At 37.6% G+C, this 27863-nt stretch overlaps 1 protein-coding gene across 2 annotated transcripts; it reads left to right on the forward strand.

Annotated features, from left to right (window-relative positions):
* On the forward strand, positions 1-26984 carry LOC106143008 (adenylate cyclase type 3). Of its 2 annotated transcripts, none has more exons than XM_013344967.2 (21): positions 1-303; positions 2377-3056; positions 3140-3289; positions 3366-3481; positions 3563-3674; positions 3756-3883; positions 4108-4266; positions 4346-4484; positions 4976-5068; positions 5501-5592; positions 6627-6882; positions 8004-8087; positions 10468-10572; positions 10858-11069; positions 11256-11331; positions 13769-13991; positions 14620-14702; positions 14956-15057; positions 15611-15859; positions 16842-16991; positions 22724-26984. In XM_013344967.2, exons 2-21 carry the CDS (start codon positions 2511-2513, stop codon positions 22853-22855), a joined length of 3207 nt encoding a protein of 1068 aa, XP_013200421.1. In that variant the 5' UTR covers positions 1-303; positions 2377-2510; the 3' UTR covers positions 22856-26984. The 2 variants fall into 2 exon arrangements, with proteins under 2 accessions (XP_013200421.1, XP_060802220.1); XM_060946237.1 differs by having other exon boundaries at positions 16842-17009; positions 22724-22858.
* Positions 26985-27863: the final 879 nt, after the last annotated feature.

The following is a 27863-nucleotide window of genomic DNA, read 5'->3' on the forward strand; positions in this document are numbered from 1 at the left end:
CGCGGGCCGCGGGTCGTCGATGTAGGGCGGCTCGGGCGGCGCGGCGGGCGGCGGCCGCGACAGCCGCGGCGAGCGGCGCGCGACGCGCGGCAGTCGCACGCGGCCACGTGCGCGCACCGCCTCCGCGCCATAGACAGTACGCCCGCGCGCCCCGCCATCGACTCGCTCAATATTTCGGGGACGTTATAGTGCGATATTATATGACAGATACCCATTTATTAACACCATTATCACATCTCTCTTTTTACTCGGCTAGTGACATATATTAATCCTCCTAGTGCTCTAACACTTTACGGGTCAATAGTAAGTCTTTTAAGGAGATTGCTTACATCATCCGGACAGTAATTTCGGCGGGAAACATTATCACATTAATAAATTCCGTTGAATGACAACATTAAATCTAAATTACTGACTTTCTTTAGAATTTGCTTTCAGCATGATTACTCGTTCATTATTCATGAATTTTATTTGCTGTCAGTGTAAGGAAACGGTCCGCTGTGGCTATCATCACTCATTATTTATTGGATTTTTCGTTATAATTAATTATATCTAAATGTATCTGCTTATTCAACATAATTAACACTAAGCTCTGCATATGAGCTGAAATGTCTTATTGTCATGTAGCCCTCATCCCTTCCGAACATGGAACGGAATTGATAAGAAACAATTGTCTTTAGAGCGCATCAGTAGGAAAGTGTAATTTGTTAAGTATTATTATTTGATAAGAGGAAATATCTTCAATAAGTTTAAGGCTTAAACCTCTTTTTATCATCATCATTCTCTTAGCTTTTGTACTGGTTGCATTCTTTTTGACAATATTTATTAAGAAAACTCTTGCAGGCGAAGGTTCTTAATACATTTATAGCTATTTTTTACGAACATATTTAAAATTAAGTGCCATCAGCTACAAATAGGTCACCTTTGAAATAAGTACTATATATGTTCATAGGGTAAATCGCTCATTTCATTTTATTAGTAAAATTACACTCGTCGCCATGTCAACAGGTATCCGCGGTTACTTTAACTCGTGTAGATGTTTAGTATAAAAATTGCATTTATATTATCATGTACAATCAATCATCAAAAACTGCATTTATATTATTCCATAAGTAGCTAGCAAAATAACATACCTACCTATCTCATAGAACAGAATTACAAGAACAAGTTTTATGTATCAAAATGACCACATAGTCGCATACTGTTACTACTTACTGTACATACATATATCTATTGAGGGAAGAATTATCGTATCTCATAAAAATATTATATAATCAATCATATTCCGACCAACTATTCAAAATAAGTGAAACAAATAAGTGGCCGTTTACATGCACGAGAGGAGTTTCACGGTCATGTTACTAATATGAGTCGTCGTAACGATTGTCAATATTGAAATTAGTATGTAACTAGGTATGTATGGACAAACGAGCCGGCAATATCAGTAGACGGTCCAGTTAATGAATGACTATCGGAACAATGTTTCAGCGTGTAATTTATTCATTACACAGGCGTCCTCGATCAGGACGCCGGCAACGGAAAGTCTCCGCCTGATGAACTCTGTTGACTAGCGCTCGGTTACCCATCTTGAAGATAAACGGTTATAGAACGAATTTCAAAGAACGAAAACGTTGAGTTTTTTCTGAAATTTTTATTGATAGAAATCTCTATTACTACTTTTTGAAAAGTCTTATCAACGTAGTATGTCAATTTTATTTTTCTATATGTTTTTTGGTTCGGAACTCAACCTTTAACCTACAGATTTGGTTTCAATAAGTACCTACCTATATAACAATTTCCAAAAAAATCATGAAAATACCAAGTTTTCTTCAACCAATCAACATAATCAATAACATTATGATTTTAAACCAAAGTAGTTTTCAAATCACAATGTTAGAAACTAAATTGATTCTAAGTAATTCATCTGCCAAAGAAATATTAGGCAGTACCTTACTATTTTAGGAATCGAACAATGGAATGTATAGAAGAATCACTAAATATAGAAAAAGCCATCTGGTATTGTCGTATCGGTTTCTTCGTCGTTTCGTTTTCAAATATTGAAATTCGAACAAGAAAGCATTCGTCGTATCAATAGGTTACTCTAGCGTTCTACATCACTCCAGAAGTTAGTTTACTCGTTGGGGCATTCCGTTGCTAATGTTTATCACTTCACTTGTATATATGCATGCATGCATTAAACATTTTTTCATTTCATCGTGTATGTATCGTAGAACATTTGTAATGTCAATTTACAAACAGCGTCGTTATTTCATAATGATAGGTACAATCTGTTGAAAGCAAATTTGTGTTATATCATTATAAAATGTCAAAAAAAAAACAAATTTAAGAAACGAATACCTATACTTTTTTATATTTTAGGGATATCAAGATGCTATAAATTGATAAGAAAAATTCTGTAACCATACAACAAAAGACTGATGGCAAAATGCCCACTATGAAAATAATGAATAACAATAAAAACCGATAGTAGAATGGGTGTCGCGTAAATTACGATGGAGAAGTCGATGGAGCCTCAAGCTCTGAAAAAATGCCCCCATTGGACGTTTCTTGTGCCCCCGTGGGGATTCACGGATCGAGAGGAAGAGAAGCTTTATTCAGCATACACACAGCGGCAGAGACAACGAGCCATACCACGGCTGCTCCTCACCGGGGTGCTGCTGCAGCTGTTCGCGACCGTGGTGCCGGGAGAGAGGGACTTGCTTTTCGCATACACGTCCGTAGCAATAGCGTTGTTCCTCAATTTGACCCTGGCTTCTGTGTACATCTGCGTCCGGTTTGCACGCCCTGCTCTTATTCATATAGCATGGCTCGTCTTGTGGGCACAGCTCCTAGTCAGTGTATCCCGACGCCTCGGTGACTCCTACAATGAACTTCTGGGTTGGGCTGTCGTTCTACAATATTTCACATTGGCTACTCTCCCTTTCCATTACTTGTTACTGATACTTTATAGTACATTATCATTTTCCGCATATCTTTTGGTCCAATACTACAATGCATCTACGTCAGAAAGCAGATTAGCCGAGGACTTTTCCTATCAGGTATTTTTAAAAGATAATTTGCTTTGAAGTTTTGAGAGAGAAATAAAAAAGAGTATAAATAAATTATTTCTTTAATTTTACAGCAAATAGCAAATGGCTCACTACTGCTAGGTGCTACTTTACTCGGGGGAACAGCATACGCAATAAACGAGCGACAACAACGCAGCTCTTTTCAAGAAACAAAAAGAAGTTTAGGAGATAAACTCACAATAGAACAGCAAAGTAAAGAACAGGTATATGTCGAACAATCACTTTTACCATGTTGACATATTGGAGATAATTTATTAAATAATAAGGAAACCTTTTTAGGAACGTTTACTGCTGTCCGTACTTCCAGAGCACGTAGCAGTTCAGATGCGGCGAGACCTAGGTCTCATCGATACACAATTTAAGAAAATTTATATGTCCAGGCATGAAAACGTGAGGTACGTTTTAAAATTGAAAAGGAAATAATATCTTTTTGAACAATATATAAGTTTAAAATTTCACTTTTGTCATTTTACCAGCATCCTGTATGCAGACATCGTGGGTTTCACTGCTATTTCTTCAACTTATTCAGCACAAGATCTTGTCGCAATCTTAAATGAGCTGTTCGCACGATTTGATAGATTGGCTGAGGTAAACCCTATGTCTATCTTATTCTATTTTTTTATTAAATAAGTATTTATTGCTGAAAATATATGGTAAATTTTGTTTTAGAAATATCAACAACTACGAATTAAAATTCTGGGTGATTGCTACTATTGTATAAGCGGAGCTCCGGTGGAACGGGCTGACCACGCCGTTCTTTGTGTGCACATGGGCTTGTCCATGGTCAAAGCTATAAAGTAAGTTTGTATCAACAAAAGATAGTTCGATATAAAAAGTCAATATACGAAATAGCATTTAAAACAATCGGAATAGGATCGCAATGTTGATGTTGACTCTAATGATTTTACCAAGCCTAATGTACAAATTTTCATAATTTTCGATATTCCAAACAAATTAAGTGTACTAATGAAATGTTGTTCAGAAAAGACATAAATATGTAACTAGGTATGTATCTTTTTAGATACGTCCAACAGACAACCAACTCTCCTGTTGACATGCGTGTCGGGATACACACGGGAGCAGTGTTAGCGGGCGTCCTGGGACAAAGGCAGTGGCAATTTGACGTTTATTCCCGAGATGTAGAGCTTGCTAACAAAATGGAGAGCAGCGGAATGGCAGGGTAATTTTCTTGCCAATAATAAACTTGAATTTATATGCGCGTTGGTTTATTTTATAATATCTATTATTATTACTAACAGCCGTGTACACATATCCGAAGTGACCTTGAATTTTCTCAATGATGAATTCGAAGTGGAGCCGGCACACGGTGAGCGTCGTGAAGAGATGCTTCGCCAAGCTGGAGTGAAAACGTACTTCATAGTGCGTGTGTTAAAACCGGTAAGTCACAAATTCGGTCTTTAACAGAACTCTACACTACCTTTGACTAGGTTATTCGTGCATTTGTTTCTACATTGAAGGTACGAACTTGTTTAGGTTAAAATACCCACTAATAATAAAGACAAAATATTTGTATTTTTGTTATGTTTGTAATGAATAAATTTAAAAGCTATTGAAGCGATTTTGATGAAATTTGGTACACAGACCTTTAGAAATTATATAAATAGACTACATTTTCTGTAAATTGCTACGGAAACGAAACCGCGTGCATAAAATAGTTATTGATAAATTCGCATCACACCTTACTAATAAATATGAAAATTATTACTGAAGTTTGTAATTCTATTAACTTATGAAAAATGCTTTTTTAAACCTGAAAGAAGGTATTTCGTATATTCTTAATTTACCAAGTTACCTACTTCACATTTAAATGAATAGCTCTAATTAATAGTTGTCGAAAAGCAGATTTAAAAATGGACTATATATTTTAGTATCAGGGAGGCGAAGACAAGAGTGCCACGGAGGGCGAGGCCGGGGAGGGCGACGACGCGCTCTCCGACCTCAAAGACGACGACGAGGACTCTGTGAGTGCACTACACTACACCACTGTCTACCTAACCCCCAGCGACCCCACTTGTTCGTGAGCCTAAATAAATCTAGGACACGGGGGCACTAAGCTTGCGCCATGCACTAGCTTACTTAGTTATACTAGGTAGGCATATAACTAGGATAGGTTTCAGTTTCATCCGAATGAATTGCTTTTAGTAGGTATTCTATGTCAACTCTGTCAAAAAATCTAGCGAATGTTATTAAATTAACAAAAATAATGATAACTTAATCATTTAAGTAACAATATGTTATATAGCCAAATGAACGTGTGTGTCTAAGTAAGTATAACTTCGCGGGATTCTTGAACGGAGCTTTTAAGTAGTATCAGTCATGGTCATGACACATACACACAGTCATATCGATCGGTTGCTTTCATTATATAGAAACGCTTCGTAAATTATTCGTAGGTTCTTTCACCGCAAGACGAGAGCAAGGACAATGAAGAATTGAAAATACTCACGATGTTGCAAGAAGAGCTCGTGAATAGAGATGACGACAAGTAAGTTCTTGTTTCCTATTGTTTATGTTTTCGGTGACTATTAACATAATGAGCCGTAATTGAAAAGGCTCCCGTGTATGCTAAGTTACTAACTATTATGTTTGGGGCATGTGTATAGAGGTAGTTTATCCTTGGCTAACGTCATCCACTAACATTATACTAACATACAGTTTCATTTGAACATGGATGATACTAGTTTTAAAGAATATTTATGATTCCAAGGAATGGCATGGATTTTTTTAAATATAGGCACAGATGAGTCATCGTGACCAAATCTATTTCTAACTTTAATCTACATACGTTTTGATTAAAGCATCTTTATTTCTTAAAAACACTTCTGATTGATTACATGTGATTAGTGTTATATTTACCTATGTATGTAATAAATAATGTATATAAGTAATATCGACGATCAGAGCCAACATTCCTGAAAACACGAAGAGGCAACGTTCAGATGTATGACTTTATGATAGATTTGAGATTCAAATAGTGACAGGTTGCTAGCCCATCGTCTAGAAGAGGAATCTCAAGTTTATAAGCCTATCCCTTAGTTATGGAGTATTTTATTCTTAAGTGTCAGAAATCACACGGCACGGAAAATTTTCTATCTTTGGAAACAAAGTACCTATGTTTGCGTTGTGAATTGTACCAGAGCCTTCAAGGGGATATACACGAAAGTTGACAAGGCATAATATATCTTGTCTTCCTTTGCCGTTTAACTCTGAGGTTAACCGAAAATATAAAAAAAAGAAGTGAAATGTTAAAAATAATTATACCGCTTAAAGAGGATATTCATTAACTGATATTACAAAGCACAGCCCAATAAAATTTGGCATCTATGTTTCTAATGTTATCTAGGGCACACTAAGAGAATAAAACCCAAATTTTTTACAGGAACGAAATTAAAAGCATATTTCGATTTATGCGGTCGGAAATAAAATAAGTTTTGTCAACGTTTGTGAATAGACCGCCAGGTCGGCTAGCTTACTCAACCTTTTTTTGACTACCATAAACAGGTATATTTTTATATTCAGGGAGTTAGCAGACGCGACTACTCTCTGCTTGACGTTCAAAGCGTCCGGCGCGGAAGAGGCGTACGCGCGGCGCAGTGACCCGTGTCCGTTGGCGGTGGCGGCTCCCCCGGTGATGCTGCTGCCGTGCGTTGTGACCCTCGCCAGCTTCGCCGTGCCGCCGGCTTGGTCCCTCCATGCCGTCTACCTCGCATTGGTGCTCGAGACTGGCCTAATTAATGTGGTGTATTACGCCTGCTTTCGATATGCTCAATTTAAGGTAATTTTTAATTGTATTTATGTAACCAACCAAGACAGGGAAAGGTCGGAGCGGAAACACCTAGACGAACGCATCTTGATCAAATTAAGGACGTCCTGGTAAAGGGTCAGGTCAAAAGTACCCGAAACCGCCGAGCTTGTATGAAGAGAGTTATGAATGTGGATGAAGCGAAGGAAGTATGCAGAGATCGTGGCAAGTGGAAAGAGGTAGTCTCTGTCTACCCCTCCGGGAAAGAGGCGTGATTGTATGTATGTATGTACCAACCAAGACAACATCCAATATTTTAACATGGTAGGTACTTATATTGTTTATTTAGTTTACCATTCTATGTATAATAAGTAAATTGATGCCTGTTAAAATGCACGGCAAACTTTATTTTTAAATAAGTAAACATTTATCTATACATATAATAAAGCTGTAGAAGGGTCAATGGTCATGGCAAATGTACAGAACATTGAAAATATTGAAAAAATAAATAGCAGGGGTGTTACTGGAACGATACCAAATCTAAATATGTGATTAAAAATCTTTTGTTTGTCTGTCTGTACGTTCAGGCATCACGTTAACTAACGGTTCGATTTCGATGAAACTTGGTATAATTATACCTTTTTATCCTGAGCATAAAATAGGATACAAAAAGTATCCTGGAAAAATACGTAGAAAAAAAATCTTAATTTTTCAATTTAAGCGATCTTCTCTGACTAAAACATCGAAACATGCTAGCTATATTTAAGTCCAATAGATATTTATAAGATGTCTTGTCAGAGTTACTCAAAATGGAGAAATAAACCATCCACGCGACCACCGACATCCGCGCGGACACAGTCGTGGGCGGAAGCTAGTTTTAAATAATTATTTGACATACTAGCTGTCCCGGCAAACGTTGTTTTGCCATATAAATATATTTTAAGTAATTTCTAGTTAAAAAAAATGTTTAGGGTGGACTACCCTTATCACTAAGGGGTAGGAAAAAGATGAGATGTAGATGTTAATGATGATGATTATAGCTCCAAGGATCATCTAAAATTAGATGTCTGTGAAAACTCTTGACTGTTCAATGGAAAAACGTATTTTTGCTGACAGCAGGAAGTATTTATAAGTCATTTTCCTTTTTTTTTTAGAAAAAATCAATAAGTCCGTATTGGAAATTGACATGCGGTACGTTCAACATAGCCATGTTCGTCGCAGCGAACGTTGCTCCACTGGTACGTAGCTATTGCTGAAATAACTATATTACACTAACTTATTATGTTGTTACATAAACAAATAATACATACATACATAAAGAAATTTAATAGCTACCTAGGTGTAAAATGCGTGATATTTGTACTACGTACAGACACCGGCACACTACCAAACCATACACCAGTACACGTCCGTCCGCGATTGCCGTTCGCACGCAACTGTCAACTTGGCATTTGTGATACCCACTTGTGTGTGTGTGTGTGTGTGTGTGTGTGTGTGAGAGACAGCGTATTGTATCTAGGTATATGTAGATACAAACACTACACTAGGTAGGCTATTTGACAAAGTTCTAAAAACTATCTTAGGGTATTTATTTGTTTATAAGGAGCCATTCAAAAATACTTTTCTGCCTTTATTACAGCTATTTTATTAAAAAATCGAAAAAGAAAATGAAATATTCAAATATGCCGCCAAAACGCGACTTTTAGCAATATGGCGGCCATGGCATGCAGTGACGTAAATTTCGTGTAAATATCATACAAAGCTTGTTGGTGTTTCAAAAAGTTTTGATTTTCTCTTGTTTTATTTAACTTGTGCCACGTCATATGTGTGAAAATTATTAAAATGAGTTCCTATAAATGTTATGCAGTGCCTCAATGCACTAATACAACAATAAAATTTCCTACGAAACTGTTTTTTTCTATGCCGATGGATTTGAATATTCGCAAGAAGTGGTTTCAGATCATGATCTAAGATCAGTGGTTACCAAGATATACTTACATTGACGTTTTCACATTCCTCAGTTCGGCAGCATAGAAATCTTTCATCATAGGATTGTCTTCTTCAAAGACAATCCAGATTTCATCTTCCAACCATTAAGTATTGCGTCCACTTTTTGTAGGTTTCGACTGTCAGCTTTCGCGGAATTGGTTTCCATTATTAAATACCTATGTTATCTAAGTAATCCTGAGCGATCAAACACTTATAAAATCTTGAAAAATAATAGCGAACACTAAGGAACGGTACGATCCACAGTCTGTTTATGGATAATTGACGTCATAATAGAAATAGCCAATCACGTTCGTTTTTAGTCACGTGACAGCTGCATATAAAAACCTAATTTTCTGAGACGGATTTTGTTTAAATAATGCAATATTTTTATCTTGCGTTATTACAAATCACTCCAAAAAAATAATATTAAGACTGATGACATAAAAGAAATGTATATTTTTAATACAGTCAAATAGCCTATACTTTCCATATCCATACTCCCATATTGAGTTTTGTTTGTTACCTATCAATAAACTCCAAAACTACTGAATAATTACATTTGGTTTAGAGACATAGGTACAAATAACACGAATAACAGGCTACTGTTTTCTAGAATTAAAAAACGGGAATTTAAGTAATACGCGGACGAAGCTATGTGATGCAGCAAGTGTAATTGGTTTCCTTCTTGATCTTGGGTTGAATATTATTGTAATAGTTTATGTAGTGGTATCAACATCGCAACACAACATCTTTAAAAAAAGAACATAAAGCTAGACTAGAAAGATATAATTAAATCTTTATCGCCGCAATAAATACCTATTAATGCAACTAAAAATTATAGAAAATTCATTTTGAAAGATTTAAATATTACAAATGATTTATGCAGACAGTGTTACCATAAACCGAAAACTATTCAGCACATAACAGGCGCATGTTGTAAATTAGCTCAAAACGATTACACTCATAGGCACAATCAAAAAGTTAATATAGTACATCAGAAAATAGCGCTTAAATTAAATTTAACACCAAACGCAAACACACCATATTACAAGTATTCATCTTCAACTGTATTAGAAAAAAATAGCTTCAAACTTTACTATGATCGTACTATCCTTACAGATCACACCTTTTACAACAATAGACCAGATATAACACTAGTAGACAAGACAAACAAACATACGTAGGTACATTATAGACATTGCAGTACCAAATACACATAACATTCAAGCTTCAATCTCCGAAAAAAATAGGATATTATACAGAATTACAAGAAGAAATAAAAAGGATGTGGAAAATGAATACTGTTACTATAGTAGGTACCTATTGTAATATCCACCACCGGAGTTGTTTCAAATGACATATTTAAACGTCTTGGCCAATTAAGATATACTAAAATCGACATGTATAACTTTGCAAAAGGCAGCAATTCTGAACACTTGCAGGATTGTTCGTAAATTCCTACAGTTAGAGTCAGATAATGCAATCAACACATTTTAATAAATTTCATTGTGTTAGTACTTGGTGATCAGCCCGTGCTTTCGCAATCAATACCGGGCCACGCCTGAGCACGTTAGGTGAAAAAAAATAAAAAATAATAAATATATATATATAAATATAAATTTTATCCAGATCATCTGCGGAAGCTATGAGTCCGTATTGATGGATGGTTTACGAGAGGATGCGCCTGCGCACAGCGGAGCAAGACGCTGCATCCATCATTCATATTATTACCACGTAAGTGAAATTTGCACTTTCACATTCAATGCTATTCAATAGAAGCAAAGGCACAGTGCTATGCTTAGTACCTATATTAACAATGAGAATAAAAACGTGGTTTGCAGCGTCATGGATGTAATAATTATAAGAAGTAATTTTAATGAAATATATTTTTACTTGACTTGTTTTCTGTAAAACGTGAAATCACGCTTCATTAGTAAACAAAACGTTGACACGAACAATAGCATCTAGAAACTTTAAAACGGAACTGTGAACCATTACATGGAAGACGTAATTTTTCAGGTGGGAGCCGGGGCTCTATGCGGGGCGCTGTGGGTGTCTCCACTCGGGGGCTGGGCCCGAGGCGCGCTGTTAGCTACGCTAGCAGCTGCGCACGCGCTTCCCGTCTTTATCTACCCCGAACTGTTGGTGCCACGGCCAAGTCTCGACAGAGACCCCTACAGAGTGCACTTCAACGCGACCGTCGATTATGATGAAGATTTCTTCAACATCATGTTAGTTACTTATTCATTCTTTGTTCACTATTCAGCTTAACTTCACGATGTTATCTATTCACCACAAATGAATAAACAAACTTATAAATTATGGGAACATGAGAAAAAAAAATGTTTAGGAGAGATGATTTATAAAGCCATTTACCAGATCTAGTTTAAAATAAAATGTTTATTTTCCCCATACAGTGCGCAGATCCACACTGGGCGCAACATCATAATGCTGTTCTTCGTAACGATTGCTCTGCTTATATTCAACAGATACGTGAGTACATATTTCTCCCGTATTGCGTTATTTAAAGAATAGGAAGTGTACCTAAATGAAGAACAAAGATAATACAGAAGCGACAATTTTCTAGCGATTCATCTGAAGTGTATTTTATTGGCTTAGTACATACATACATGCATATAGTCACATCTTTATTCCTTGCGGGGTAGACAGAGCCAAAAGTCTTGAAAAGACTAAATGGCCACGTTCAGCTATTTGGCTTAATGATATAATTGAGATACAAATAGTGATAGGTTGCTAGCCCATCGCCTAAAAAAGAATCCCAAGTTTGTAAGACTATCCCTTAGTCGCCTTTTACGACATCCATGGGAAAGAGATGGAGTGGTCCCATTCTTTTTTGTATTGGTGCCGGGAACCACACGGCACTAATATTTATACGGCCAATAATATATACGGCACCATATATATTATTGGCTTAGTTACATAACATTTCATAGGTCACTTCCCTTTCATAAGCATGATGTCCAATATTTCATAAATGTATTTTTCGAAATTAATAAAAGATAGAATTGAATACTTCGTTAGGTTATTTATTATATAATTCTTAAAAACTGGTTGGAACTAAACATTAAAGGAAAAGTGAAGGGAGCAATTCGACTTTTAGGTGTTAAATCGAATAGTTCTTTTCAGGCGTTAATTTTATTAGTTTTAACTTTTCGCGCATTTTGGATGAGAAAAAGAGTACTTACATAATTTATTATAAAGATGCCCAAAGAAAGAAGGTCATAATTAATCATCAAAACATTTATAATAAAAGAATAAAGAATGATATATTAAAAAATAAAATCCAGTGTTGAAAACATCGTGAGGAAAACTGCACAGGTACGTAAAAGTGAACAAGAATGATTCAATAAGGTTATTAGGTCTCTTTGCTAGAGTTGTGGAGATCAAAAGCAGATTCATGGTTAAGAGGTGTAGGTAATCCAGAGGGGTGAGGAAGTAACGATACTAACGTCAGGAGGAAGAAGTAGAATTTGTGAGGTATGAAAAGGTTGTTTATTTTTTAAAAAAAAAGAAACTTCTTTTTCGGAAAAAAAATTACCCTTTCAATTTTGCCAGCCTCTTCTGCTGCGCCGGTATTGAGGCTGATTAGACTCCATTTCCAGAAACGGTCTCCATGACTCCAGCCACTCAGTCAAGGGACTGAGTGGCTGCGCCGAGGCCGCTCTTGAGACCGACATTCTGATATACAGGTGGTCAGAAAGGGTCTCCACATCCTCCAAGACACGCCAACCCGTGACTCGTGTTGCGATTAATGTAGTTGCGAACGAAACGTCAACTACTGACCCCCCATTCCATTGCACACAGGTGTTGGCAGTGCTATGGTTTAGGACACACAGTCCCAATGCAACCACCCAGTCGGCAAGAGTTCTGCCGCTCAAATCGGTAACGGGAGAACCCCTACTGAGATACTGAGAGATACTGGGGACTTGACGTTGAAGTCTCCCGCCAACATGACTGGCACGGGTGCCGCTCCAGCAACGATTCGTCCCACCTCCGACAGAAGGGCGTCGAAATCGCTTCGCGGCCTAGATGGGGCAAAATACACTATCACTATAATTTCTCCCTATCTTGCCGCGACGTACCCCGGGCCAGCACTCAATTTGACCAGGGGTGGTCGTTCCCCCATTCGGGGAATGGTTATAGCAACCACACTCTCAGTGTCCGTAATCCAGCTGGGTTGTGGCAGGACAAAATAGGGCTCCGCCACGATGGCAGCACTCATGCACCACTGCGCCATATGCTGTAAGAGAAGATCCTGAGCACGGGCGCATTGATTGATATTTCACTGCAATTAACTCTAGGGCCAGTCGTTGCTGTCTAGGCACCAGCGCTCTATTTCAGCATCAATCTCGAGCGCCGTTGTAGGCGCAGTTGGAGGCGCCGTTGTTGCCAACCGTCCCCTGGTAGGCTTTACCCCCCATCACATGGTCAGCCAGCTTATTTGCCAGGTGGAACGCCCTGCACCAGGGTTCCTTCACATTGCAGCCTGAGGTGAGGTACGCTTTTCTGCATCGGTGACACAGGTCAGTTCTGTCCACTGGGGAGGGACAGAGGGCACTGGTATGGCCCATACACATGCACCTGAAGTAGCGCATGGGCAGCTGTGACCAGTGTATTAGCCGCAGCAACAGGGCAAGTAACTTTTAGAAGACATATTATACCTACGAAACCTAACTAAAGTTAAAGGTGGCAAAAGATTTTTTAGTATGAAGAGCATTTTCAAAATTGTTATTAAAAATAAAATATAATTAACCACTCTTAAAATCCACGCTGTCGTCACGGGTAACAATTAATGGCCAAATAATAAGATTTTTAATGTTTTAAAATCCATTCTGTTCTCACTTTGTTCCTTGATACTCATTGAGACTAGTGAGAGTCGTTGATATTTATAACAATGTTTATGTTTCAGAGTGAATCGCTGGAGCGCGCGCGGCATTCGCGTGGTGAGCGCATGCGCGCGCAGGCGGAGCAGGCGGCGGACTTGCGCCGGCGCAACCAGGCGCTCATCCACAACGTGCTGCCGCCCCACGTGGCGCGACACTTCATGGGCGCGCGCCACCACCATCGCGATCTCTACAGTCAGAGCTACGCAGAAGTTGGAGTTTTGTTCGCATCTATGCCCAATTTTTCAGGTCAGCATTTTTTCAGAACAATCCTTTACAAAATATTATTCATTGGAAATAGGATTAGGCTCTATAGTGTGTTTGTTTACTTTAGCTTTACCGCCTAAAAAGTAATAAAGCTAGGTTGAATGACCTACAAGAATGATTAGGAGAGCTCCTAGTCGCTCTGCGTTCAAATAAGCTTTGAATGGGTTCTTCCTTTGGCAGATCAATAATGAGTCATCCTAATTTGATAGTTTATGAATGTCCTGTACTAGAAGCCGCCCGCGACTATGTCCGCATGGAAACCCTATCCATCCCGCGGGAACTCCGGGATAAAAAATAGCCTATAATATTATTCTGGGTCTTCAGCTACCTACATACCAAATTTCATCGTAATCTGTTCCGTAGTTTTTGCGGGAAAGAGTAACAAACATCCATACTGACATCACAAACAGACAGAGAATATAGTCTCGAAAAGACTAAAACCCACGTTCAGCTGAATTGAGATTCAGATAGGGACAAAAGACCTATTGTGTAATACTCTTGTCTAAAGATAAGTACTTAATAAAAACTATTTTTCATTAACATTTATAAGGGACAGACTCAGAAGATACTATTTAAAGGCAATACAAAAAACTTATATTATCTGTTACAGAATTTTACTCCGAAGAAACCGTCAATAATCAAGGGCTGGAATGTTTGCGATTTCTCAACGAAGTTATATCAGATTTCGATTTGGTAATAATTTCTCATATTTATATTCAGTTGACAATGCAACAATCTGATAAATATAACCATTAAAGGTATTTGTTGGGCAAGTCCATTTTCCCAAAGCATTTTTTTCTTACTTATGCAACTTATTTATTTGTAACTTTTCTTTAGAACTTTAATCCCGAATGGACCTATTTCGTGAGTGATCACAAACGGCATATATGCAGAGCAGATAGTCACAATATAAAAGGTTGACTTGTTCCCTCTTTCTATTTTCTAGCTCCTGGAAGATGCTAAATTCAGTAAGGATATCATCAAAATAAAGACAATAAGCTCCACGTATATGGCTGCATCTGGGTTAAATCCCACTCGACAAATGCAAGTAAGTCATTTATACTAAAAGACAATCATAATTTAAAAAAAATAATGTTTACACGTAGGTACATATGATATTAACATAGACGAGGAAAAATATTCTACTGGCCTTTATGCATTGTAATATATTCCCCTCGGATAAATTGGGTCAATATATTTATGTGACAATGAATTTATATTCTGTGAAATCTTGTGATTCACGACTGGTCCTTGCACACTGCACCGCCAACAGCTATCGAGGATGTTACGCAACGTGACCTTTTTAATGAATACAATAGGTTTTAAGGTATTTAAAAATTCGTCATAAAAATATTATGTGACCTCTAAATAATTTCCATTACTTGCAATGTCTCGACGAATGTTCTGAAGGATATTGTTAAATGTTAGACTTTAAATATCGTAAATACTGAAATCTGAATAAGTATAATCGTTAATTTTGGTGAAGCGGTATAAATTATGTATGTTGGTACTCCTCGTCGTTATAAATTACTCATCGTTTAATTTAGTGCTAAAATTTCAATAGAACCCGCCTTATTCGAACCCACCTTGAATTTATTCAGCCTTCAGACGGGGTTTTGGTTCGCTGGGCTCACCTCGCCTGCCTGGTGGAGTTTGCCCTTGAGCTGCAGCGTGTGCTAGCTGCCATCAACGAGCAGTCCTTCAACCATTTCGTACTGCGTATGGGAGTCAACCACGGGCCCATCACCGCCGGCGTCATTGGCGCACGAAAACCGCACTACGATATCTGGGGGAACACCGTCAATGTTGCTTCCAGGATGGAAAGCACTGGAAAAGCGGGATGCATACAGGTGCTAACAACTTTTACTAACTTTAGGTCCTTATACTCTTTCATAACTTTACATGAAACTTTTCATACTTTTCCCAATTTCAGCGAAATATTTACCGTGATTATGGTTATACTTTGACGGACTAAATTTACATTGAGTAACTCACACAGAGTTACAGTTTTATATATACCTATTCAGTCTTACGAGTTTAACTAACTTAAGTATATTAATAAATGAAGCTTCGAAATTAATAAGCGGTAATCGCTTCTTTTTGAGATACTTAAGTAGTCATATTTTGTAAGTATGACAATCATACATACTATTATAATATATAATATACTAGATGTGCCCTGGACTGCGTCCGCGTGGAAAAGTTATTTTGGGAATCATTGAAGCCTTCAAGGATGAATAATTTCCCCCGTTTTTTTTTCACATTTTCCATTATTTCTTCGCTCCTAAAAGTTGCGGTCTGATGTTATATAGCCTTAAGCCTTCCATGATAAATGGTCTATTCAACAGAAAAATATTTTTTTTTAATTCGAACCAGTTCCTGAGATTAGTGCGTTCAAACAAACAAAGAAACTCTTCAGCTTTATAATATTAGTATAGATATCACGTCTAGGCTCTTTACCCCTTGCGGTGGAGAACAGAGCCAACAGTCGCGAAAAGACTGATAGCCCCCGTTCAGCTATATGGCTTAATGATGGAAACGAGATTAAAATTTTGACAGGTTTCTAGCTTATCCCTTAACCGCTTTTTACGACATTCATTGGAAATATATGAAGTGGGCCTCTTCTAAAGTTCCGGGAATCACATGCCACACGGTGTCCATGGCATTAACTGGATGTGGTTAACCTATTTAAAAATAAATTTAAGTGATTGTCTTAGCGATAGTTCCTTTCAAATCACATTATATTTATGTTTCTTCTTGCTGAAACAAATAAATTCACAGTACCTGTCTGTTCAGTTCGACTCAAAAACTAATTGCCTGGCGAATTCTCAGGTGACAGAGGAGACGTGCCAAATCCTGGAGAGTTTCGGCTATTACTTCGAACAGCGCGGCCTGGTCGCCGTCAAGGGCAAGGGCCAGCTGATGACCTACTACCTACAGGGCAAGCGGGACACATCCAACGCTCAAACAGACAAACCCATTGTTAGTAATATTGATTAGGTAAAATTATGCAGTGCACATTTCATTTTTTATTTATTTATATTTTAGTCGGTTGTTTGTAAACTTTCTATTGCACATAAGAAAATAACAAATTAAAAATAATCATTGGATTTTAAAGAATATGTATAATGGTGGACTTATCCTCATTGGAATTTCTTCCAGTCAACCAAAATTAAAAGGCCATTGAGGATGCGTTATAATCAATTCATTTCCAATTAATTAATAATAAACATAGGTACATAAATAAACTTACATAAATATAATATAAGTACACGCAAGTGTTAGATGCATCGGAATATAGTTTGATTTGTGTTTTAAAGGAACTTATGTTAGGAGCAGATCTCGTTTCAGGAGATTATTCCAAAGATGAGAAGACCGAACACTGTATATAATTTATGATTTTTATTTGTAATAACTGCTAAACAGTTAATAAATATGATGTAGTTGGATACAATTCAATTACTTTTCTTTGTCAAACACTATAAATTCTTATGCAAGAACGGATATTAATGAATTTCAAACATACCTGGATTCTAGGCTTAGTCACAGTCCTTTATGATCATGTGCTATGTGGAAGCATCTGGAACAAACTTTAATCTAATTTATTTTTCCAAAGGTTTTCTTAATTGTCTAAAGGCTTATTTTATTGTTGCCTAAGATATTGATTGTGGAGAAAAGGCCAAGGCTGTTATTTAGATAAGATTTCGGTGGAGAATTCAGGGTCGTTATAAAGAAAGAAACATCGTGAAGTAGCATGCAACTTTTCGCAACGAAATGTGTGACCATGGTTAAAAGGTGGATCAAGTTTCCCATCAGACGACAGTCACTCCTCGTAAACTTCGCCACTCACTACAGGTTCATGGTAAAAAGTAGAGGCTGAATTTTTCAGAATAGGCGACAACTAGGAATGCCAAGAAGAAGATATTAATCAGCAAGTACTTCATCGGAGGGAGAATCAGACATGGCCAAATAAATTGGAGCAGCACGTGAGTGATCCGGACAGTCTACCCGGACAGGCCGACCTGCTAAGTCGCCCTGCACGGACAGGCCGCCTGGATCACTTGCGGTTCTACAACTACATACATCAGAAAGTAAACCATGATGGTCCATGGAAAGGATTATTGTTAATTATCGAATGTGTTCAATAATATATTATGATTAAGTCATGCATATATTCAAAAGAATGTGTTTTTCCGTAATTGAACTGCTCTCTCCCTGCCCTTTTTGCATGTCGGAATATTACGATTTTTATTGTTGCACCCTGTGGTTACGCCATTTATAACTCGACAGAGGTTGTACCGATATTTTGATTCTTGATTTGAATAATTCATTAATTTTGAACCTTATAATTTATGAATGAAATTTAAAGTTTCGCTTTGTTTTAAATCCGCTAGTTGTAAATATATTTTCGTTTTGTAGCAGTTATATTATTTATTTGAGTGCTAACAAAATATTATAAAATACAGAATCTACCGTTTAGACAAGAAAATTATAAGGACACAAGAAAACATCGCTCATGGCGGAGCGGACGGCGGTCGAACTCCCAGTTTCGGCGCGAGAGAGCGGGCATGCAGCTGACAAAAAAGGCGGGAAGCTCTGCCATTGGTCGTTCGAGACAGAACGACAACCGTTTAAAGGAAAATAGACAATGCCGTCGGCGCTACGCATGGTGATAGGCTGCGGCCGACGAGGCCGCCAACCTTAGCATAAAATAGGGTTGGGGTATGTCTGCTAAAAATAGTGATGCGCGCTACATCCTCCTCCTCCAAGTCACGACATCGCCCCGAGAGTGAGTTGGTAACATCAGAAAGCGCGACTATCTTTTAGCTTTACGTGGCCGTCCTCGCAAACGGCGAGGTTGGACGGGCTCTACATTTTCGACACTACTATGAATAAAACAAGTCAGATCTGACGCGTGATAACGACCTATATGTTGACCCTGACTATCCACCAGCTCATAGGACGTAGGACTGATTACCTTGTTAATTGTATAAGGCTCATCTCTCTGCGGCATGAACTTTCTAATCAAACCCTTGGTTGCATTGCTAAGAGCATGCATGGTCAACAGTACCTGATCCCCAACTTTGAAAACAGGAGATGGTCTCCTAGAGGAATCATCATGTTCCATCAAATAACCACGCTTCAACCAGTGGGAAGAAGTTTTAGACTTAGTAAAGTTCTGTACATCCTTAATCTTTGTTACCTTAGGATCCTGCAACTGTGTAGTTCGAGGATCAGTAACACTTCTTTGATGTAAGTCTATGATGACTGATCTGGCTCCGCATACTTCTTGTGATGTTTGATCACAGATGAGGTGGCTAAAGGTATTAGCAATAGGTTCATGATCACCTGGATCAATATGAAACTCAGCAAGCTGAGTACCCTCTCCTCCTTGCTGGAAGGTGTCTTCATGGTGCTGGAGCACCGGAGGAAGTCGCTGCTGTTGATCCTGGGTAAGCAACAAGCCTTCATGGGACCACACTGTCATTGCTGAAAGTGTTATGGAGTCGCTCTGTGAATTCTCATTTCCCTCATACTCAAGCTGGTAGGTCTGCGTGCACCCAGAAAAGCGCCAAGTTGAAGCAGAAAAATCAATAACCATACCTGCAGCCTTGAGGAAATCAATTCCCAGGAGTGTGTCGTTGTTGTCAGCATCAGGAAAAATCATGAAGTCCACTCGAACACTTCTATCTACAGTGATGGTGACATTTACAGTAGCCACCAGGACCTCATGAGGATGCACAACACCGTCAGCTAGCTTCACGTTCACCTGTTTGGATCTAAAAGTAAGCCCCTTATCTCTAAAAATTTTATAAAGCTTATGTCCGGCAACCGAGCACTTTGCAGCGGTATCAACTAAAGCCATGCCTCGCATTCCAAGAATTGTAACACATAGCACAGGCCTTTGCTGCGTAGAGCATGCAGTAGTCGTCTGTAAAACTTCAGACGCAGAGAGAGAAACCGCAGGCATAGCATCACCCAAAAAACCAGTGTTTGTCACCGTAGACACAGTGCTGTGAGAAACAGCTGAAGGTGTGAATTGATTAAAGCTAAAGCAGCAAGACCCATGAGCCGGTAAGATAGCAGGTGTATTCAACCTATTAGGTGGTTGTTTAAGATTAAGATCCAAAACAGGCAGATTTACCCTACTAGGTAATTGATTAATGTTAGGTTCCATAACAGTTACTGTACTAAATGTATCATTTATCAATTGTTTATCACTTGTCACATCCGAACGTGTCTCATTACAATAACGTGAGTTGCAATCGGCGGTTTTAAGATGTAATCGTTCATTAAAATTATTAGTAACAAAAGCTTGGTCGCACAGCTGTTGCGACTGTAGGTATGACGATCTATAACTACTACTAGGTGACATCTCGCGAGAATTGACATCGAAAAAACTACTATTGATAGGTTTGATGTTATGACTTGGAGTAGAGAAAGTAGTAATTTGATCACTTACCGAACCCGATGAATCGTTGAATGTGAGAGATGCGAATGATACATTACTGTTACACGTAGGACATTGAGAACGCATGAACCCTCTCGCACCGCAACCGTAACAAATAAGCGAACCCGACGATTTATCACTGTTATCACTATCACTGCACTTTTGTAACTTTTTACATTCTTCCCGTACGTGACCGTATTTTTTACAATAAACGCAACGCAGTTTCTTGTTCGATCGTTGATTGGAATCGGCGGTGACATCCACGGAATGTCGCGATGACGACGCTGCGCTCGCGGCTGGTGTCGGCGTCGCGCCGGCATGGGCGCTCGACCCCGTCGGGGCCCGAGCCGTGCTGCTGGCGCGGCGGCCGTCGTACGCCGTCGGTCTCGGTCGTCCTCTTAGCGGCGGACCGGACTGCTGATGGGTCTGCGTCTCCACGTCCTCCTCGATTTCAATAGACCGGGCGAGACGAAGCATGCCGGAGAAATTTTCGAACTCTTCTCTTCGTAAGCGTTTACGTATTCTTGTATCGAGTAAGCCGTAAACCATGTCGACTTGCGCTCTTTCGGAAATATCGCCGACGGGAATCTTTGCAAGAAGTGCACGGCATCTCGCGACAAACACGTCGGTATTCTGGTCGCCTTGTTTCTGGTCGAACAGCTCTCTGTAGATGCGGTGTGGAGGTCGTTTATCGCCGTAAGTATTTTGTAGGAGTTCAATGACCCCGTCCCATGTTGTGATTTCTTTTTTGATCCCTTGGTACCATATTGCCGCGTTGTGAGTGAGCACCATTGAGAGCCCCCTGAGGGCGTTTTCCTCGGACACGTTAGCGCAGTCCTTGTAACTTTGAATGGCGTCAATGAATGCTTCCACGGAGTCGCCGGCGTCACCGCTGAATCTGGCGGTGCAATGCGTAAAAGTGCCGCTGCCGGCGGCGAATGCTGGTGTAGACGCGGGAGTTGGGGATGGCGGCTGGCGAATTACTCTCTCCAGCAGGCGCTCGAAGGCTTCAGTTTGGGACCTCTGGATGGCCGCCATCATGGCGGCGAGTTGTCCCGACGAAAAAACTGCGGCGTCGGCGCCCATTGCATCATCGAAGTCCGGGGCGACTTCGTCAGTAGCTTGCGCTGCTTCCTCCCTGCGTGTACGTGGCATGATGATGGAGAGCACACGCGGAACGTAGGTGTAGGTACTAGGATTTAGGGTTCACGGGTTAACTTTACTCGCACAACGTTGGGCAGCCACTTGTAGCAGTTATATTATTTATTTGAGTGCTAACAAAATATTATAAAATACAGAATCTACCGTTTAGACAAGAAAATTATAAGGACACAAGAAAACATCGCTCATGGCGGAGCGGACGGCGGTCGAACTCCCAGTTTCGGCGCGAGAGAGCGGGCATGCAGCTGACAAAAAAGGCGGGAAGCTCTGCCATTGGTCGTTCGAGACAGAACGACAACCGTTTAAAGGAAAATAGACAATGCCGTCGGCGCTACGCATGGTGATAGGCTGCGGCCGACGAGGCCGCCAACCTTAGCATAAAATAGGGTTGGGGTATGTCTGCTAAAAATAGTGATGCGCGCTACAGTTTTCATTTTTGTATAAAACGTTAAACTAAATAATAGGTTACAGATTAATGTTTATTTTTAAAATAAAAAGATTGTTTGCATTTTATTACTATAACGATAACCAAACCATAATGAACAAGCCGTCCGGTGAAGCATAATGTGTGTAGCACTGTTAACATTCATTTTACATAGATTTTGATTGATATCGTTACCCCTATTAATTGTTATCCTTAGTTAACTTAGGCAAACTTAAAATACTCCTACCAAAGTTACGGTGCAATTCACGTTTAATTTATTTATTTAGTTATTACTTTGGAAAACCGTGCCTCAAAAAAAATTTTCTTCACATAATTATTTTATTGAATAAATAATTATAATCGTAGTTATTCTAAAGGTCAAAAATCCTAGATGAATTTATTTTAATAATATTAATACGAATATATTGTTACGTCTACAGAGAAACTGTTTTGAAAAGATTGAAAGGCCACGTTCAGCTATATGGCTTAATCATGGAATGGAGATTCAAATCAAACAACATCCATGGGAAAGATATGGAGTGGTCATATTTTTCAGCGCCGGGAACCATACGAAACACAAGTTCGTTTCTTGTAAGTCCGTGGCCGGGATTTGTACTACCCGAGCGCAACAGTGGCCGTTTTTCAAAATAATTAAAAATTTATTTTATTTTATTTCAGACGGAGGAAGGTCGGACGTGTGAGAGCGAGGCCCTGCTGGCAAACGGCGCCCGACCGGCCGGCACTTCTCCACCGCTCCGCTCCCCGCCCCACGCATGCGGCAATGCTGCTCAACCTTTATTACAAGCCTAAACCATACTTACACCATTAAAAATAGCTTAATCCGATATGTATATAATAATAAACATCATAAAAGACGAAGCTTAAAACCTTTAGAACCCTTTGCACTGCACGCACGAGAATGCATTAAAAGCTTAAAGTTGACTGGCAAATTGGCAAAGGCAGTCTCAATAAACACAGAGAGGTATTGTTTATAACCAGCTAGTTATAACGATCATAACAAATACTTAGTATTAATAATTATTGTCGGCGTAGTTATAAAAAATGCGTAGTAATAATTTTGATTATGAGATATAGAAATTTGACTGTAGTGATGTTTGAAGGTATGAAGTTTGACAAAAACAAACTGTTTCAGAAAAAAGCTTGTAAGCTAGCATACAACAATATAAATGTTAATAACGAGGGAAAAATATGGATGTAATAGCATAAAACAGAGTACCTAACCAGGGCCTACTTGTGCTTGCTCGTCCTTACACCTCATATTACTTACTCAACATCAGACAGATTAAAATTTAACGCAATCAATTTCCAAGTAAAAAAAAATTTGAATGAATAATTTGGAATAATTATTTACACAGTACCTCAAATATAATAAATTCAAAAACATTGGGGAAAGGCGGTCAAAAATTATAAATTCCGTCCAACTAGTTACTTCAATCAATGATATTATTCTTAATCGTAACTAGTGGGAAGAAGAGGCCTTACCAATTTTGAAAAGGGTTGCATCCATTGCTTTCACCTGTGGAAACACAGAAATCTTAATATTAATCAGATTCATATGTGTGCCTACTTTTATTGTAATCTTTTACAATCGTGCAGTGCAGACAAACTACCTCTCAATTTGCTTGTAGGCAAACGTAGTTATTAAATTCTAAGCTTGCGGTTTGACATATGCCGACGGTTTGGTTTTGCTTGGATACACTAGAATGAACAGTACGTCTAACTTAATGAGTACCATAGAAATGAATTGATTGATACCTATTGCATGTGGATATGCCATTTGCTTGATTGCAACGGAAGCGGAACAAAAACACGACTCTTATCCAGGTATCAGATTTGAAACTTCAATTTTTTTAACACTTATGTAACATCGCAACATCGTAAAACAATATCGTCCTTCATCTTTGTACTTTTTTGGATTTTCATTTACTTTTCACTGTTATTTAGGATTTTTATTTCTGCTTGTATTATAGATATAATTTGAACACATTAGAGTTTATTTCATACCTTTAGGCAGATTGAGATAAAACGCTTTTTTATAGTAAAAAAATCACAAAAAAAAACCCCAAACGTATGGGTTTTCATGTCATCATCACGTTTGTTACTTAAATATTTATGTTTTATATTCACGTTTCTACCTGTGTATTAAAATCGCCAACAAATTGCTTAAAAATTGTGTTGTATGGAAGCCCCTCTCAAAAATCAAAATAAAAAAGCGTAACTTAATTTAATAATTTATTTTGAAAGGTTATATTTCTTGTGTAACTATATACAAGAAATTTTTTGTGAAAATTTTATGCGTCACCTTTTAAGCGTTACTGTTATTGATATTGAGCAAAAAATAAACGAAAAAAGCCCGTTCATCGTATTACCCCTAAAATTTTTTTTTTTATTTGCCGTTATAGCGGCAACGAATATACATAATTTGTGAAAATTTCACCTTTGTAGCTATTTTTTTTGTTATTTACTGTTCATGCGATACAACCTGGTGACAGACAGACGGACGGACTGACAGTGGAGGCTTTGTAATAGGGTCACGTTTTCACTACTTAAGTACGGAATTTCTAATAATAATTCTCTTTTCGACCCAGTCAGTTGGGTAAATCAACATCATAAAATGACATCTAATAAAATAGGTTTGATTTATTTTTTAACTATTCGTTTATGACAATGTTTTTTTTTTTGCAGCAGTATAGTCACACTAGTAGTGCCTTATAAAATGAATTACTTTTAATTATTGAATGAATAACCAGAATATGTGTATTAACAATTGTCGAAACATCATGGTTGTAGGTACGGCGGGTCCCATAGATAAATATACCACCGTGTATCGATGTACATATGTGACAAAATGGTACGAGTATGCTTTTCTAGGTATAATACCTAGTTAGTGATTGTGGTTTTTTAGTCTGAATATTTTTCTAGCATAGGTTTCCTGTAATTGTACATGCCAAAAACTACTTTGCAGTGGTAAAGTGAACTCGCTCATGTCCAAAACTATCAATTTTCGTTTTACGTTTAAAATCAGTCAACCTTTCCCTATTACATAGACATATACTTTCGATTTAATTAGATATGTTATTAAGTGGTTTAACTTTTAGCATTAATTTAATAAAATATTTATAATATATATCCTACGTAGAATTAGATTAATTTAAAAGTAAGTATTAAGAAGGCAGAATTTTCAAGCCTTTTATCAGTAAAATTATTTTATTCAAGTACAAAAACGCCTTTGCGTTTTTAGCACTACTTTTATTTGATATATATTTATTTATTTTATTTTATAACACACTAGCAGCTTATTAAGCTGATGCGTGTGTATCCAAAACTTTGGAGATTCTATCTAATCTATTCTTAAAACTGTTGACCGAAGGTGCAGTGACAACACTCTCATTGAGCCGGTTCCAGTCTCGAACTACACGATTTGATATAAAATTTTCCTTGGGTTTCCTCTTTTATTTATATGTAGGTACAAAATTGTTCCATATGTACTGAGTTATAATTTGTCAATATTTTATGAAACACCAGCTGCTTTATCAAAATGGATTGTGAAATTTCTAATAATTTTCATCATTAAATCGTAAAGTCCTAATGTTAAGAGAAAGTCTGTGTTGCCTAATGATTGTTGCTAAATAGTTCAGGTGACCTGTGACGTAGTTTCATTATTTTGGAACGTTAATTTTATTGGTAATTGGCCCTAAATGTATAGTTAAGTGAGAGAATACCTATGTTAATTGAAATTTTAATATCGCGTTGTGTAATTAGTCGTTATTTAAACAAGTTCTTTATTTGTAATGTAAAAAGAATCCTCTTTTAAAATTTTATCATGTACGATATATTGCCGCAATACCAGCAAAACTAATGAGTAGAAACAATAACAGTGTAATGCTATAAAATTTGCGGGAAAGTATTTTAATTTTTAACCGGATACCGGAGGAAACCTACACACTCAGGCAACTGGATTTGTAACCACGGATGCTACCGGGACTTAAACCAGGAGAAAGAAGATAACTACTTATTTAGTTTGGTGAATTTATTTGAAATTCATTAAGATTGTTGTCTGTCGCCATGGCCTCAGCCGCCAACTCTGTTAAATTAAATTTGCTAAAGACACATACAAACAGTATAAACATAAAGAAAGAATAACTAAATGCGATAAACATTGGTCACATACCTATGTCATTAAATACTTGATGTATTCCTTGTAATTATTATTTGTTTGTGCCATATCGAGATCTTGTAACATGTGCGAGAATGATGCATACTCGTAGGTATTGTCTTGTGCGTAAGAATGCCATGTTTCAGTTATGTAACTCGAATATTGCAGATAAATCTATAGATTATGGTCAGTCAGTCAATGTTGCCTCATCTTCACTTTCGTGTATTAAGTAGCTATATTGTGATATTCATTATTAGGTAGTTGTAGGTATAGATTTTAACAACATCGATATCGCTTATGTTTCTTAGAGACATGAATTAATGTTTAGGTATAATTGTGTAGTAATAGTTATATCAATATAAACTGTTATGTTCTGTATTCAGTACCTTATTATTTATAAAAAAAAACTGCTTTCGTAAGTCGCCTAGCTCTAGCCTAAGTACATTCTTGTTTTCGTGAAAGCAATTTCTATAATCATGATAGATGTAGGTATCGTAACTACACATTATCGATGATATTATGGTTAATATTATATATTATAAAAAAACTCAAATGTAGATTTTTGTGGTGATATCATTATGTATATACTCGTAATTACTTACCTACGTCTACTTAGAAAAAGTATTTTTCTCTCTAGTGATATAATCTTCCTGTGATTTGTGACTATTGATAATTTTATACTATAAGCTCAATCATTCCAAGGTTGAACTTTTCTTGGCTATAATTTATTGAATAAAGCAATATCTATAATGTATTCTTCAATTGCGCATTTTATTAAATCTTATCCATCTATTTAATCATGACAAATAAATCTACCGATGAGCTTTTGAAAAGAAAACATCCTTAAACTACAGTCTCTCTACAGTTCAGGATATATTTTATACTATTTGACGCCCGCAACTCCGTTTGCGTGTTATTGGAAATACGAAGGTTAAGGTCATAAAATATATTTAAATTTTACAGAGTTGGCTTATACATCACATGAATCTACTTACATCCAGATTTTCAATTTATTTTTTCGCCATTATAAAATTCTCATTAGATTGAATAACTTTTGTCAAGACGTCTTTTCCATAATTCGGTTGATTTAGGCTGGTATATTATGGTTTTGCATCAGGTGTTCCAGATCTTCGATTTTTATACGCTGACAGAAAATGCTTTTCAGGTCGAACATCATTTGTGAAGACGTCTTTTCCATAATTCGGATGATTTAGCTAGTCTATAAAGATTCTGTATCAGGTGTTCCAGATCTTCGATTTTTATACGCTAACAGAAAATGCTTATCAGGTTGAACAACTTTTGTTAAGGCGTCATTTCGATATTTCCTGAAGTTTAGCTGAGTTGTTATGGTTCGATATCAGCTGCTCCAGATTACAAAATAAATTATACTCTATATGTTGGCCAAGTATAAGACCTATACAACAAAAAATTCATTAAAATCCGTTTAGTTGTTCCGGAGATTAGCGTGTACAAACAAACATACAAACAGACAGTCTTTTTTTTCAAATTCATGCTCGTTTGAAAATATACTCAGTGTACAGTCAATTTTTTTGCTGTTTTATTAGTATCTTGTTTCGCAGTCCATTTCTATTTACCACCCGTATTCAAAATGTCTATTATTGTGAATATTATTATGATCGA

Source organism: Amyelois transitella, chromosome 2 (assembly GCF_032362555.1).
Source record: "Amyelois transitella isolate CPQ chromosome 2, ilAmyTran1.1, whole genome shotgun sequence".
Lineage (NCBI taxonomy): Eukaryota > Metazoa > Arthropoda > Insecta > Lepidoptera > Pyralidae > Amyelois > Amyelois transitella.

Excerpts from the sequence above, each read along its gene's own strand:
- LOC106143008 (XM_013344967.2), top strand. The coding sequence starts at position 2,511 with ATGGAGAAGTCGATGGAGCCTCAAGCTCTGAAAAAATGCCCCCATTGG. Across the intron at positions 5,069-5,500 it reads AAGACGACGACGAGGACTCT|GTTCTTTCACCGCAAGACGA; the intron begins GTGAGTGCACTA and ends AATTATTCGTAG. Across the intron at positions 8,088-10,467 it reads CAGCGAACGTTGCTCCACTG|ATCATCTGCGGAAGCTATGA; the intron begins GTACGTAGCTAT and ends AATTTTATCCAG.